General features: G+C 45.3%; 1 protein-coding gene across 1 annotated transcript in view; it reads right to left on the reverse strand.

Moving 5' to 3' along the window:
* Positions 1-15,255, reverse strand: part of Dis3l (DIS3 like exosome 3'-5' exoribonuclease) — a 37,996-nt gene that overhangs the window by 2,193 nt on the left and 20,548 nt on the right. The window contains exons 7-14 of the mRNA XM_028752381.1: positions 14,533-14,712; positions 11,250-11,419; positions 9,859-10,020; positions 6,925-7,172; positions 6,339-6,431; positions 2,740-3,273; positions 1,126-1,280; positions 848-1,026 (exon numbers count right to left, since the gene is read on the reverse strand). Coding sequence (XP_028608214.1) covers positions 848-1,026; positions 1,126-1,280; positions 2,740-3,273; positions 6,339-6,431; positions 6,925-7,172; positions 9,859-10,020; positions 11,250-11,419; positions 14,533-14,712 — 1,721 coding nt within the window. The remainder of the gene's footprint in view (positions 1-847; positions 1,027-1,125; positions 1,281-2,739; positions 3,274-6,338; positions 6,432-6,924; positions 7,173-9,858; positions 10,021-11,249; positions 11,420-14,532; positions 14,713-15,255) is intronic.

Genomic DNA, 15,255 nt, shown 5'->3' on the forward strand with positions numbered 1-15,255 from the left:
CCTGCCTCTGCCTCCCAAGTCCTGGGATTAAAGGTGTGCGCCACCACCGCCCGGCTGAAGAAATTTTAAAGATATGAAAATTACTATCTATTATTGTACAGAGATACCCACTATTAAATTACAGACGATGCTAACTTTTTGTTGTTTCTCTTGAGACAGGATCTCACTATTATGTAGCACTGGCTGTTCTGGAACTCACTATATAAATCACGCTCGCCTCGAACTTGCAGAGATCTGCCTGTTTCTGCCTCCTAAGTGCAGGGACTAAAGGCATCTGCCACCATACCTGCCACCATGCCTGGCATATATATTCTTGCTAATGTAGACCAGGCTAGCCTCAAACCTTAAACTTGTGTGTGTTTCAGCCTTCTAATTATTGGGGTTATACCATATCCAGCTGCTTGAATCTCTATATCTCTACCTTTCAGGAAAGATCTCTAATCCGCTGTCAAGCCTCTAATGCTAAGCCTGGATTAGTGCGCAGAGAGGCTATGTGGAGGGCCACTTGAGCTTCCTTAGTGGAAACTCAGCCTGGAAAGCACAGTGAGATCTCATCTAAAAATACAAAGCAAAATAAAACTGCCAGGCATGGTGGCTAAGAAAGGACATCTTTAATCCCAGCACTTGGGAGGCAGAGGCCAGACTGGTCTACATACTGAGACCCTGTCTCAAAAACAAACGACAACAGCAACATCCCCAAACTCATGTTATCTCAGAACACTTGTGCCAAGAGTACTGGTCACAATAATTATGGAGTTTGCGAAGATATACGGTACTCCATTCTTTGGTGCTGCAAAGCTGATGACTCTCATGAGATAATGGGGAAGAATTTACCGTTCCCCCTTACTCGGTTTCTGTTGTTGATGTGTCTGCATAGTTCCTCAAGATTTTTGTTGCTGAACAAGTTTTCTTTAATCTCCATTTTCTTGTCTTTTGAAATGGCTGCCATTAATAGTCGGTGTACCACAATATCTGAGTATCTTCTTATTGGAGAAGTAAAGTGGGTATATTTATCTAATGCAAGACCTGCGGAAGGAAAGCAAAACATCAGGATGGAGGACAAAGAGCCCTGTGGAGAAGACTCGCTCAAGGTTAAGCCATAGGGAAGCCAATGCTGTCAGTCACCGTAATGGTGGAACTCCTCCTCTGCACAGGATCCTGTAGAGAAGTAGAGCGCATTTGACATGGCCTGGGTGGCCATGGAGCGCAGCAGCTTGTTCACCAGGGGGTCGCTGGGGTCATGTGCACTATCCAGAGAGTCAGCCAGGGTTTTATTGGACCTGACAAGAAACAGAGAAGCCTCCATGGGACCCCAGAGGCCATTTACAAGTGACACTTTCCACTCCTGGGTTTAAATATCCTTATATGCCAGCAGTTAACTTTATCTTAGCCACAATTTTCTTTTCAATACTAGTTTGCTTTTAAAGTTTAAACAAAGAAAGATTGTCAGAATGAAAAAAAATTTTTTTTCTTTTGAGCCAGGATTTCCTTGTGTAGCCTCTATCTAACTCAGGGACCTGCCTCTGCCTCCAAGTGCTGGGATTACAGGTGTGCACCATCACCTCTTGGCTTAGATTTCAAATTTTTAAAAAAGTTATTTATTTTCACATATATGTTTGTGTGTGTCCTTTGAGGGTCCTGAGAATCAAGCCTGGGTCCTCTGCAAGAGCAGTAGAGTCATTTTGCTCTCAAGTGCTGAGCCGTTTATCCAGCTCCAGGAATGCACATTTCTTATGCAGTAGAGAATAATGTTCCATTAATCCATGGCTAAGTCAATGCTTGACTGAAACAGCTGGTCAGGTTTTTGTGGACTTATTCTGTTTTTGTTTGTTTGGTTGTTTGGTTGGTTTTGGATTCAGGGTTTCTCTGTGTAGCCCTGGCTGTCTCAGAACTCTGTAAACCAGGTTGGTCTTGAACTCAGAGATCAGCCTGCCTCTGCCTTCCAAGTGCTGGGATCAAAGGTGTGTTTCATTCTTAATACACTCAACTGTAAGCATCATATACAGCCCAAAGAATGGGCTCTTTGGTTTTTATTTATCGAGAAACATTAAGCCAGAGTGAGTTTTAAAAAATAAAGCAACTGGCATGGTGGCACTCCAGAGAAACATGGTGGAAAACCCAATCTCCAAGAACAAACAAAACAACAATAAGCAGACCTAAACTAGGAACATGACATCACACCGAGCAGCTGGCTGTGAAAGAAGAGAGGAGACAGGAGCGAGGTCAGTGAACACACAGGCAGCCTGGGAAATAGCCACAGAGAGGAGCTTCTAGGCATAACTAACAGCCTTGGATCAAAGTCCTGGCCTTGCCTGGCCCAACAGGTAACTTATGAGTAAGCTCCTTAACCCCACAGACTACAGTTTCCAGCAGTAAACTATGAATTACTGGGCCACCACCTCATCATCCTACGGAATAACCAAGAGGATGCTTGAATGTCCTTGGTCAGAGTGACCAGCATACAGTCGACTCAACCAATGACCGCAGAAGGCAGAAGCTTAAAAAAACCCATTTGCTAAGCTGACTGACAAAAAGTATTTTCATTAGGACCTTGTGCTTGGCAACAACATAATTTTTAAATCCTCTTTAAGTAACCCAGTCTCAGACTGGTGATCCACCCTGCCTCGGGCTCTGATGCACCAATGTGCCTGGCTACAGGCCATATTTTAGGAATGACCGTAAGATAAGCAAACACATGGCGCTCTCTGCCATCCCTCTGTCCCCTCAGAAGCAGATTACCGTGTGTCTATGGAGAAGCCTTTTGCTTTAGCACATTCCCGGAGCTCTGAGAAAAACTCCTGGTGTGGAGGAGGGTGTTGGCGCAGCAAAGCCTGGTGGGGGAAACTCTCCCAGATCTTCTTGGCCACCCAGTGGTTGGCCAGGATCATGCATTCAGCCACTGTCTCATGAACCTCCAGGGGCTGCTTGGGGATGAGGTCGTGAATGTTCTTCTTGTCATCCAGCTGGACTCGAACCTCTACGCCTTCCAGCTCCAGGGCACCACAGCGGTCTCTTTTTGCTCGGATGTGGCGAGCTATGTCTGTCAATTTTCCGATTGCCCACACTAGCTCCTCTAGTTTGGCTTGTCGGCTCTGCTCCTCCAGGGCTTGGAGTTCTGGAATTTCATCAACAATGCTGGAGTTTCCGTCCAGTAGTTCCTGGGCTGCTTCGTAGAATAGTTTGTAAGCTGATCGGATAATGGTTCTGCCATACCACACCTTCTTAATTTCATACGAGGTTTTATCTAATTCCCACATGACTGACACAGCGTACCTGTAAAACCAGGGACATCAAAAGTATCATCATCCCAGTCATTACAAAGTCACGCATTTTAGTTGTTTTGTGTATGTTTATGTGTATGGTTGCACATGTGAGTATTCTGACAAACCTGTGGAGGTCAGGGGACATTTTGTGAGAGCCAGTTCTCTCTTTCCACCACATTAGTCCTGAAGATCAAACTCAGACACAGCACACGTGTCATCCCACTGAGCCATCTTGTAGGGACTCCATTTCTTTTTTGTAAGATTATTATTTAATGTCCATGGGTGTTTTGTCTGCATGTATGTCTGAACACGAGGTGTGTGTCTGCTGCTCAAGGAGACCAGAAGAGGGTGTCAGATGCCCTGGAGCTGAAATTACAGGCAGTTGTGAGCTGTCACGTAGATGCTGGGAATCAAACCTGGGTTGTTAGAGTTGTCTGGAAGAGTGGCCAATGCTCTTAACTGCTGAACCACTCCTCCAGTCCACTTCCATTCTATTTAGAAGCAACCAGAACTTGATTGTGAGTCAAATTTGAAAGAAATGTCCATGCTACAGACTTTCAGTACAATTTCTTTAATCATTATATTACACACACAACTCCCCTTCTTCATGTATGTATGTATGTATGTATGTATGTATGTATGTATGTATGTATCCACATGTTCACATGCATATTCTAATGTTAAAAACAAAGTCAGGCTGGTTGTAATGACATAAATGACATATACCTTTAACTCTAGCACTTGAGAGGCAAAGACAGGCCTATGTTTGTGAGTCTGAGGCCAGCCTGGACTACTTAGGGAGTTTCAGGCCAGTCAGGGCTACATAGTGCTTACTATGTAACCTGTGTCAAACAACAAAGTCACAGTGGCTTCTGTTAAAACTCTGAAAGACTCTGCAGTGAGTTCACACAGGATATGAAAAACCTTAAAGTTCTCCATTTTGATTAGGAAGGCCTGGCATCAACTGAGTCAGATCTGTTTGGTGCCAGAAAACTAGAATAAAGCCTTTAAATCCTACAAGGTGACAGTGAGCTCATCTTGATGATAGGTTAATTAACAAAAAGCTCATTTAGCAAAAAGCCATTCTGCCTCCAAAACATTTTTTTTTTGTTTTTTTTTGTTTTTTGTTTTTTCAAGACAGGGTTTCTCTGTGTAGCCCTGGCTGTCCTGGAACTCACTCTGTAGACCAGGCTGGCCTCGAACTCAGAAATCCGCCTGCCTCTGCCTCCCAAGTGCTGGGATTAAAGGCGTGCGCCACCACCACCCGGGCTCCAAAACATTTTATTAAAGAAAAAAAAAACCTATATTTATAACTCATACATTTTAGAGGGGTTAATTTTCCTAGTATAAAAAAAGTTTTTAGCCGGGCGGTGGTGGCGCACGCCTTTAATCCCAGCACTTGGGAGGCAGAGGCAGGCGGATTTCTGAGTTCAAGAGTTCGAGGCTAGCCTGGTCTACAGAGTGAGTTCCAGGACAGCCAGGGCTACACAGAGAAACCCTGTCTCGAAAAAACAAAAAACAAACAAACAAACAAACAAACAAACAAAAAAAAAAGTTTTTATAAATCAGTAATAAATCACAAACTCAAATGGAAACAGTAAGGACAGTGAAGTAGCTCACCGGAGAGAATACAGAGTATCCTTGAACCAAAGTGTTTAGCTTTACACAGAGGAGAAAAGTAGAAATTTAAATTAAGACACTACTTGTGTAGCAAACTGACTTCCATGAAAGGACGGCATAGAGTGCAGGCAGGCTGTGGGAACACACTCTTGCACTCACTGCTGTAGGACAGATTGCTGCAGCCTCCGTGAAAGCGATTGCATGGAGCCAAACCAGATGCATGTGGCTCCGCCCAGGTTCTGCTTTTAGAAAATTCTCCTCAAAGATATTTAAGTACTTAAAAAGAGGGAGGGGTAGGCGGAGAGGCAGAGAGGCGGGGAGGGAGAGGGAGAGCTGGTGCTGCTGAGTTCCCTGACTCTGCTCAGAGTCTCTGTCCTGTGATAAGGGCACCGACTGCTCTTCCAGAGATTCTGGGTTCAGTTTCCAGAACCCACACGGTGGCTCACAACTGTTTGGAAGTTCACTTCCAGGGGATCTGATGCCCTCTTCTGGCCTCTGCAGGCACTACACTCTCACGCGGTGCTTATGGAGGCAAAACAACTCAAGACACATAACATGAAATAAATCTTTAGACAAGGAACAGAGGGGTCGTGGATCCAGCTCAGTTGCTACAATGTTTTGCTTAGCTTGCACTAAGCCCTGCACTGGATCCCCAGCACTGGATAAGCCAGGTATGTTGGTACACAGGTGGAGGCAGGAGGATCAGAAGGTCACAGTAATCCTTTGCTCCCAACTGAGTCTGAGAACAGGATACCTGACATCTGGTCTCAAAAAAATAAATAAATAAATAAATAAATAAAATAAAATAAAAAATTAAGTGCTGAATAACATATGTGTGTATAAATTATATATAAATGGTGTACTTGCACACATAGACATTCTCTGTCCTATGTGTGTGTATATATGTCTATATCTATATTTTTAAAATTTTGGTTAGAAACAGAAACAGTTTTCTCAGAAAGACTAGCACTCCTAGAATGAGAGTGTCCTCTTTATATCTACTGTATGCTAGTAGTTTTTATAAAAAAATAAAAATTACACACATCCATATTTGTGTGTGTTAAATATAGAAAAAATATTCAAGAAATCAGTACCCAGGAAAAAATAATAGGAGGGTGCTTTCTAACTTTTGGAGCTTATTAGTATTGTGGTGGCTGACTGATGTGTTCATTAATAAACAGAAACTCCCTAAGGTGTCTCACGGGCCTTCCGAAGAGCAGCGTCCACTGGAGATCTTACTACATTCTCCTCAGCCTGGGGACAGACGGCTTTAGAAAGCTAACATCAGAAAGAAAGGGGGAGGCTGGAAAAATAAAGTCCCTGAAAGTATATATGGAAGGGAAGAAGTCGGCGGGGAGCAGAGAGAGGCGCTCCAAGAGCAGTGGGTAGGGGTGTGGAGTGCAGGGGAGAGCGCACCCAAGGCAGAGGCAGCTCTGAAGGTGAAATCAGACTCACCGGTCAACGCCTCCCAGGAGGGAGCAGAGGTCTGCGCTGAGGATGGAAGGCAGCATGTCATAGCGGCGGTCAGCTAGGTAGTAAGTGGTGGCCCTGGAATGACAAGTGACGTAAGCGACCTTCAGCAGCTAGCAGAACTGCTGACTGCGTGCGCTTCAGGAGGTAAACAGGCGAGAGCAGGGCTGGATTCCCCCGGGGCTACCTCTCCTCATAAAGCAGAGCCGCTGCCTAATGAAATGACTCTCTGGTGCCCACTTGACCAAGTCGCACTGCTTTGGCTGAATATTCCTCCGCTGATGTAGAAAGTAAAAGTGACAAGAATCTTGGTTATATGAGAAAAATGGTGGCATAATGGTCTAGGATCTATTCAGAATACTGCATTACATGTGAAAATTTACTCATCTTAACTTTGGAGGAAACGAACGATGGGTAAAAGGTTAAGAAAGGACACAAACTAATCAAGGTGGGACTTCAGGAAAACCCAGAAGAGATTTTCAGGACTGCGCAAACTAGAGATGATGAGCGTCTGAAACTAACACAGATACAAACACTCGGAAGGCACGATGCTGCCTTCCAATAGGGTTACCTCGTTCTAGCTTCAACATCGATGTAAGAGTTGGGGGCCACAAAGTGTGTGACGTCAGCGATGTGGACCCCGAGCTCCAGGTTGCCGTTATTCAAGGTTCGGACTGAGAGTGTGTCATCCACATCTTCACAGCCTTTGGGGTCGATGCTGAACACAAGGTGGGTGTTCCTCAGGTCCTTCCGTTCTTGCTCTTCTTTGGGGCTCACTTTCCAAGGGTCTTCTGGTGTGTTCACTGGCATCTCACACATCTGCATCACAGACCAAAGATTCAGGAACCCAAGCACCACAAGGTTCTGCAAAAACCCACTCTCTTCAGAGGGGTTGGAGAGATGGCTCAGAGGTTAAGAACAATGGCTACTCTTCCAGGGGACCCAGGTTCAGTTCTCAGCACCTACATGGTGGCTCAAAACTGTCTGTAACCTTGGTCCCTGGGGTTCCTATGTCCTCTTTTGGCCTCTTCAGACATCAGGCATTCATGAAGACACCGTCTATCTTGTTTCTCATGACAGCGTCATTGTACACTAGCCTGGCATGCTCCAATGATGCCAGATTGGATGGCCATCAAACCCTAAGGATCTCTTTCCGTCTCCTTTCTCAGAACTAGGACTATTACAAGCAAGTGTCACTGTTCCCAGCTTTTTACATGGGTTCTGGTTGGAACTCGGATCCTCATGATTGCAAAGTAGGTACTTTACTAAGTATCTTGCCAGCCTTATCTGCCTTCTTTTGATTATTAACTGTTTGTTAGGTGCCTCACAGGTGTCAGGCACTGGGCTGGGCTCTGGGAAGTCAGGAGTCAGCAGAAAAGACAACACTGAACACCTTACAGTCTGCTAGGAAATGTCCCATGACTTCTGACAGCCTCATCAGCTATGGGGCTGGAGCAAGAATGAACAGGTAAAACTGATGTACACATTGCATCCTGTTTCCATGTGAGCCGTGAGTTGAGCTTTTAACTCAAGTCAAGCCCTGGGGAGAAAAAAAAAATCTACACAACCCCGCCAAATAAAAGCTTATTTCTTAAAGATAATTTAAACCAGACTAATCTGGGGCATTTTCCCTCCATGATTGCCTGTTTAAGCTATCAATCTGAAGTTAAGTAGGCTACGGGGGACAGATTGTAGCCCTGGGACGTCCAATTCCTACTTCATTCTAGTCTCACATTTTCACTAAGAGGTGCCAGGCAGGCCAACAAATAATCTTCAGAAACTAATGTTAAACATAAAAATTTAATTATGTAAAACATTCTAAATTTAATAATGTAAAATAGTTTACAATATTCTTATTGTGACTCCTGTTCTGTCAGAAGCTATAATGAAAACAGGAACACCCAAATACTCTTGATGGTAATTCACACTGGGGCAACATTTGTCTCGAAAGCTATCTGCCAATACATAACAAACCTATTTAGATTTTTTTTTATGGTCTTTGGCTTGGTGATTTAACTTTAAGAATGACATTCCAAGGGAATGATCAAAAAGAATAAAAAAGGCAACACTGATTAAGAAATGTTTCAAGTGCATTTTTTTCCTAATACTGAAAAATTAAACACTACTGATGTCCAAAAACTGAGAAATGTTTAAGCAAACTAGGGTAAATTAATTTCAGTAATTTGTCTTAACTACTAAAAATAAGTAGGCTATGTCAAGATATGGGAAGCATTTTAAGTGAAAAGGGCAAACAGAACGTAGTCGCACACGATGGCTATGACCACGAGATATAATGAAGGAGGTTTATGGGACTGTGAGAGACCTCAGTGATGGAGTCACTGGTGCTTCATGTTCACTGACCTGTGCTTTCTGTAAAGGTTCAGAGAGCATCTCATAATGAGCTTGACGTTTTGACCCATCTATCTCTAGTTAGAGCGGAGCTTGGCTGGGTCTGCAGACCGGGTGTGGTGGTGCTCGCCTCCAATCCCTGCACTCTGTCGGCAGAGGCAGGTGGATCTCTTGAGATCCAGACCAGCCAGGGCTACATAAGCATTACCTTGACTCAAAACAATATAAAAAGACCCTGAGGAAGGAGAAGGAAGAGGAGGAGGGAACGGGTGATCATGGATGCTGAGGGCTGGGGGTGGGCACTGACTTCAAGACCCTCACATGTCATTTTAAGCATAGCTGGAAAATATAAAATTTTGGGAGCTGTGAGGCTGTAAGAAACTCAGTCTATATTTGGAGTTGACTTTAGTTTAGCCGGTGGGTTGTTGCACAGTATGGCATCTTTTCAGGGATGGGGAGAAGCCTCGGTGAGTGCAGGGCTTGCCACACTAGGTCCCACATAAAAAGCTGGGAGCACCGGGACACCTGTAATCCTAGGGCTGACGCTTGGCTGCCCCCAGCCTGATTTAGTGAGCTCCACATTCAATGAGAGATTCTGTCTCAAAAAATGAGGTGGAGGGGCTCAGCAGTTAAGGGCATTTGCTGCTTTTCCAGGGGACCCAAGTTTGATTCTCGGCACCGATGTCAGCTTACAACAGCTAGATCCAAGGGAACCAACGTCCTATCCTGGCTCCCCAAGTGGATATGCACACATAGACACATACATACAAAAATAAAGTAAGGCAGACAGTGATTAAGGACGATACTGGATGTCCACCTCTGGCCTCCATATTGCACGCACAATTATATGCACACGAGCGCACATACACACACACACACACACACACACTCTCTCACACAAACATACAATCTCTCGCCTCTCTTTCTCTCTCTCACATACATACACTCATTCTCTCATATGCTTGCTCTCTGTCTGTCTTTCTCTCTTTTTCTCTCTTTCTTTCTCTCCCTCTCTCTCTCTCACACAACACACACACACACACACACACGCACACACACACACACACAATTTTTCTTTCTTCAAGATAAACAGCAACAGAAGCATAAAGAAATACATGTCTATGTCTCTGGACCAAAGGCCTCAGGGAAATCTGACCTGGGCTTCCGAGAAGGGTACCACAGAAATACTGTTCTCTACCAGGATGGTTGCGATCTCCCCTTCCAGATCACCGATTCTCCCTAAGACCCGTACGAAGTGTCCGTTTGGATACACTGAGGTTGTCTCCCAGGAATCGATGCGCACCACTACCCTGAAATCCTATACAAAGGGGAAAAGATACAATGTGAACCAAAGCTGGAGTTAAGTGGCCTGATCGGAAGCATCAAACCAACCAGATGAGCAGTGCGGAGAGCACACAGGCCGGCCTGCAGACAGTAGCCTGCAGTGGCTTGTTTTGCTCTCTGGTTGTTCTTGCCACTCTTCAGATGGCTTGCTGGTATGCAAGCCACTGGCTGATGTTTGGAAGGAGGCATTACCTCTCTCCTTCAAACAACTGGGCCAGAAATTTTAGACTGCTAAAGAAAGTCAATTGTAACATACTTCAGTTAACCCTTGAAACACAAAGGGTATAACCCGATAATGTAGGATCCTAATTAACTTTTGGAGCAAGTCTTGAGCTGGATCTGTGTTTACAAGCATCTCTCCCAGAGGACCTGCATCAGGCAGCCCACAATCTCCTGTAACTGTAGTGCCAGGAGACCTGACACCCATTTCTGGCTTGTGCACATACCCACACACACTTACAATTAAAAATAAAATAAATTAAAAAAAAAAAAAAACAGTCTCAACTTCTAGTGTGGGAATTACTTTCTAATTTCTTTGTCTTAAGCTGCTTCTTGGCAGGAAAGACAGTGTCAGTGCAAGGTGGACCTCTCCACTGTCCAGCAATCCAGACATCTTGGAAATGCAAAGTACAGTGGTCCTAACTGGAGGGGAGCTTCCAGAGGCAAAAGTATGGGTTGGGGACACTCTAGTGTCTCATTTACAACCTGCAAAGCAGTAGGCAAATGAAGTCAAGCGTTACCTCTGTTCTCTGCCCCAAGTAAAAGTTAATTTCTGTCTTTCTTGTTTATGCCTTCTCTCTGGTGCTCCAGACCTATACAGATAATCGATCAGAGAAGTTACACTATATCATCCCTTCAGGACACTCGGGTCATATTTCTGTATCTTTCCCTGGAAGGAAGCTTGTTAATGCTGGCAAGCTGTGTGTATTGAAAGTTTCTGAGTTGGACAGCTGGATAATGTATGTTCGCTCAGCTTGTCCTACACAGCTCTTTCTAGGACAATTTCTCTATGGCCTTCATTTATTAACCATGGACTACTTAATAGATGGCTCTTATATATTTAGAATGTTTAAAAACAGTATCTCAGAGTGCCAGATACCATCAATAATTTATTTCCTCTTATGCAAAGGAAATAACAATGCTTCCTTGTGCTGCTTGAAAGCCGGCAAAGGGGTTGGGAGAACAGAAGAGTGGGGCAGCTACCTGGAGGGCCTCTGCTTGCTGGGTGCTGATGCGGATTTTGGGAATTCTGTAATCCCACGGCGTTACTAGAATCTTCTGAGCATTTTTGCCCTGAGACTGGACCTCTTCTTTGGATGGAAATGTCACCACGTAATCTCGCCAGTTCTTCTGAAGGATGCCAACCACTCGACCTTGAGGAAGACAAAACGTAACAAGACACTGACTGGTCAGTCATCACCTCTTTGGGCTGTGAGAGTGGAGGGGAAAAGAAGTGAACAAGAAAGGCACGGCTCCTGTTCTCAAGCACATGGCTCAACGTGTTTGAGGACTTGCTTTCTTAGCACTTTAAATCTAATTAAAAAAAAAAAAGATGAATAATTAAAAAAAAAACATTGTCAGCCAGGTGTAGTAGTTCATGCCTCAAATTACAGCACTAGGGAGGCAGAGGCAAGAGAATCCCTATAAGTTCAAGGCTAGCCTGGTCTACAGAGAGAGTTCTAGGACAGCCTGGGCTACATAGAGACCCTGTCTCAAACAAAACAACAAAACACTATCAGCATCACTTTGTCTGCATCGCCTCTTCTGTCATCGAGTCCTGGAACTCAGGGCTTGGGATGCCAGGAGAAGCCAATGGCTTCCATCCTGACTTAGTTACTTTTTGTTTTGCTTTCTTGAGTCAGGGTCTCATCGTGTAAATCTGGCTGTCTTGGAACAGACCAGATTGGCCTCAGCCTTCACAGAGATCCGCCTGCCTCTGCTTCTCAGTTGCTAGAATTAAAGGCGTGTGCCACCACACCCAGCTCTGTTCAACAGTTTTTTGAGACAAGGTTGGCCTCTGTTTCCTTAGTCCTGAGGTAGAAGCACAGCTACTAGGCCTGGCCTTTCACTGCCTGTTATTTGTGTCTCTATGCAGCCCCGGCTGTCCTGAAACTCACTTTGTGGATAAGGTGGGACTGAGACTCAGATCCACCTGCCTCTGCCTCAGTGCGGGGGATCAGAGATGTGCAGATCCATGTCTGGATTTTCACAGTCTTTACCCCTTGCCTACCTGCTGTGTGCTTCCACGGTCGGTCGCCCGTGTTCTCTCAAGTGCTTTTTTCCCCCACAAATTTTTCATGTGTGTGTGCATGTGTGTGCATGTGTGTGTGTTTGTGTTCAAGCTAGTAGTCAATCTCAGGGAGATTCTTTGGGAGCCAAAGAATCAAAACCTTGAGTTTTGAGATGAAGTTTCTCATTGGCCTGAAGCCTCACCCTAGGCTAAGATGGCTGCCAGCAAGTTTCAGCAATCCTCCTGTCTCTGCCTCCCCAGTGCTGTGATTACAAGCATGTGCCACTATGTCTATTTTTCAAATGTGAGTTCTCACTGTCAAATTCAGGTCCTCACTGCATGCACGTTACCGACCGAGCTGCCTGCCAGTCGACTCACGTTTGTTTACATGAGGAGCTCATGGGTTGATCCTGCTGTGGGTACCTGCGTGAGGCCTGGCTCTACAGAGGTGCGGTGTAAGCTGGGGAAGTAGCTGGACTCAGGCCATACATCATGGTGGATGTGTGAAAAAATAAGTTTAGGACAATCCCAGTCTTTTAGGTGGCCCAATTCTAAGAAGAAATTTTCAATTTCTTGGAGCTCAGGAACGTTGTAGTGAAAGTAGCCTTGGGACAGACATCAGGAGCCTTTTGCTTCTTTTTCGAGTTTGACAGTAATTTATATAACTTGAACAAATGATTACCATTAAAGGATTGAAGAATTCTGAAGAATATTGAAGAATAATTAAAGAATTAAAAAGCAATAATAATTATCTGTCTATAAACAACCCATTTTTCATTTATCCCAGCATATCTGGCTGTAGGTACATGTTTAAACTCTAACCTTCTTCAGTGCCCTGTAAACACTTCTATGCATATTGGTTCTGGGCTGATTTCGACAATAAGAAGTCAGGAATCTGACGAAGCGTCTTCAGGCAGAGATGTCCATTGGACAGCAGGGGAAGACGCCATAAAGGCTACTAGAGGTATAGGAACTGGCTGGAGACGCAAAGTCAAAGACTGAACACAGTCTAGAGACTGTACACCAAAAGGCCCAGGGCGGAGCACTGCACATCTAGAAGGCAGGAGGAGAGAAGAACCAGGACAGAAGCTGAGACGGGCAGCCAGGCAGGCAGGAGGTGAGGAAGCCCGGGCTCCCCGATGTCCAGAGCGGCACATCCACGAGCTGTTCACAGATGTGACAGTGAGCACAAGGAATGGAGCAGCCTTTGGGCAGGAGGATCCTGGGAAACTGGATACAAGCAGACTTAGAGGAGTGGAAGGGGAGTGTCAGACCAGCAAGCGAGCACGGTTCTGCAGAACCGAAGCACAGAATGCGGACGGAAAATGTTACGTAAACTGAGGCGGAGAAAAAAGAAGGCAGTAGCTGGGAACCGTACAGTGTCCAGAGGAGCGTTTTGTTTCTTTGGTGCTGAAGGAGTCAGGGTAGACCTGTGAGGGGTCAGGTATGGTTTTGATCCTAGCGCTCTGGAGGCAGAGACAGGACGATTAACTTGAACACGGTGAGTCTGAGGCCAGCCTAGCCTACGCGAGACCCTGTCTCAAAAGAAGCAAAACAAGCAAATACACCTGTAGGACTGAGGGCAGATGAGCAGCAGAGCAAATATGTGTTCAGCACGTCTGAGGTCCTGTGTTCAAACCCCGACCTTAGAAACGACGACAGTGAACCAGACTGCAGACACTGGAGGCTGATAACGCCGAGAGCATGTCTTATTTTAGTAACAGCAGTGCTCTATATTCTTATAAATCATGACCCAGCACCCACACGATGGTTCACAAGCATCTGTAATTCCAATTCCAGAGCATCCAATACCCTACTCTAGCTCCAGTGGGCACCAGACATGCGCAGACACACATGCATAGGCAAAACACTTTTTAAAAGATTACTTTTTAAAAACCATGGTGTGGGGTAATACATATGTTCTTTTATCTATTTATTTATAATTTATTTATTTATTTTTTTATACACTGGTGCTCTATCTGCTTATATGCCTGTATGCCAGAAGATCCCATTACAGATGGTTGTGTGCCACCATGTGGTTGCTGGGAATCGAACTTAGGACCTCTGGAAGAGCAGACAAGTGCTCTTAACCACTGAGCCATCTCTCCAGCCCCAATACATCTGTTAATTAGCTGGATTTAGCCATTCAACAATGTATACCTACACTAGAACATCACATTTTACATGATGAATACACACAATTTTCATTAAACAAACACAAAATCGGGGCAGAACTGTACTTCGGGGTGGGCTCACCTGTGGGCATGGGCTCGCTTGGGGACTCGCCCGAGGCCTTGTCGTCACTGTCGTTCTCACACAGGGCAGCGGTTCTGCCTTTCCACTCATTCTTGGGAATCAGCTCCACCACCACCACGTCTCCGTGGATGGAGCGGTTCCGAGCCTTCGAGCCGTGGATGAGGATGTCACTGACCAAGCCTGTGTGCAGCACAGAGACGCTGGGAGTCAACGGCTGCCGCTGCAGGAGGCGTTTCAAACGGACCACCTTTCAAGTCTAGTCATTCTGCAGAGAAGTTTCCTTCTCCCGGGGGTGGGTGTGGGTGAAGGGGGTGAAGTGCCTGGCCATACAAGGAGCGGGGTCTGAGTCTGGATCTCTAGGAACCAGGTCACATGCCAGGTGTACGGTGCATGTCTGTAACTCCTGCACTTGGTGGACTGGAGACAAGGGGGATCTTGGGAGCTCACTGGCCAGTTGGGCCAGCCAAAAGATCGAGTTTCACATTCAGTGAGAGACTTGATAACCTGAGTCCCAGCCAGAGGCACATAAACATGCAATACACTGCACTACACACACACACACACACACACACACACACCACACACACACCCCACATATGTATACACACACACACCACACACACACACCACACACACACAACACACACACCACATATGTATACATACACACACACATACACACACACACACACACACACACCACACACACACCCCACATATGTA

This window comes from Grammomys surdaster, unplaced genomic scaffold (genome assembly GCF_004785775.1).
Source record: "Grammomys surdaster isolate TR1022 unplaced genomic scaffold, NIH_TR_1.0 125896, whole genome shotgun sequence".
In the NCBI taxonomy this organism is placed as follows: Eukaryota; Metazoa; Chordata; class Mammalia; order Rodentia; family Muridae; genus Grammomys; species Grammomys surdaster.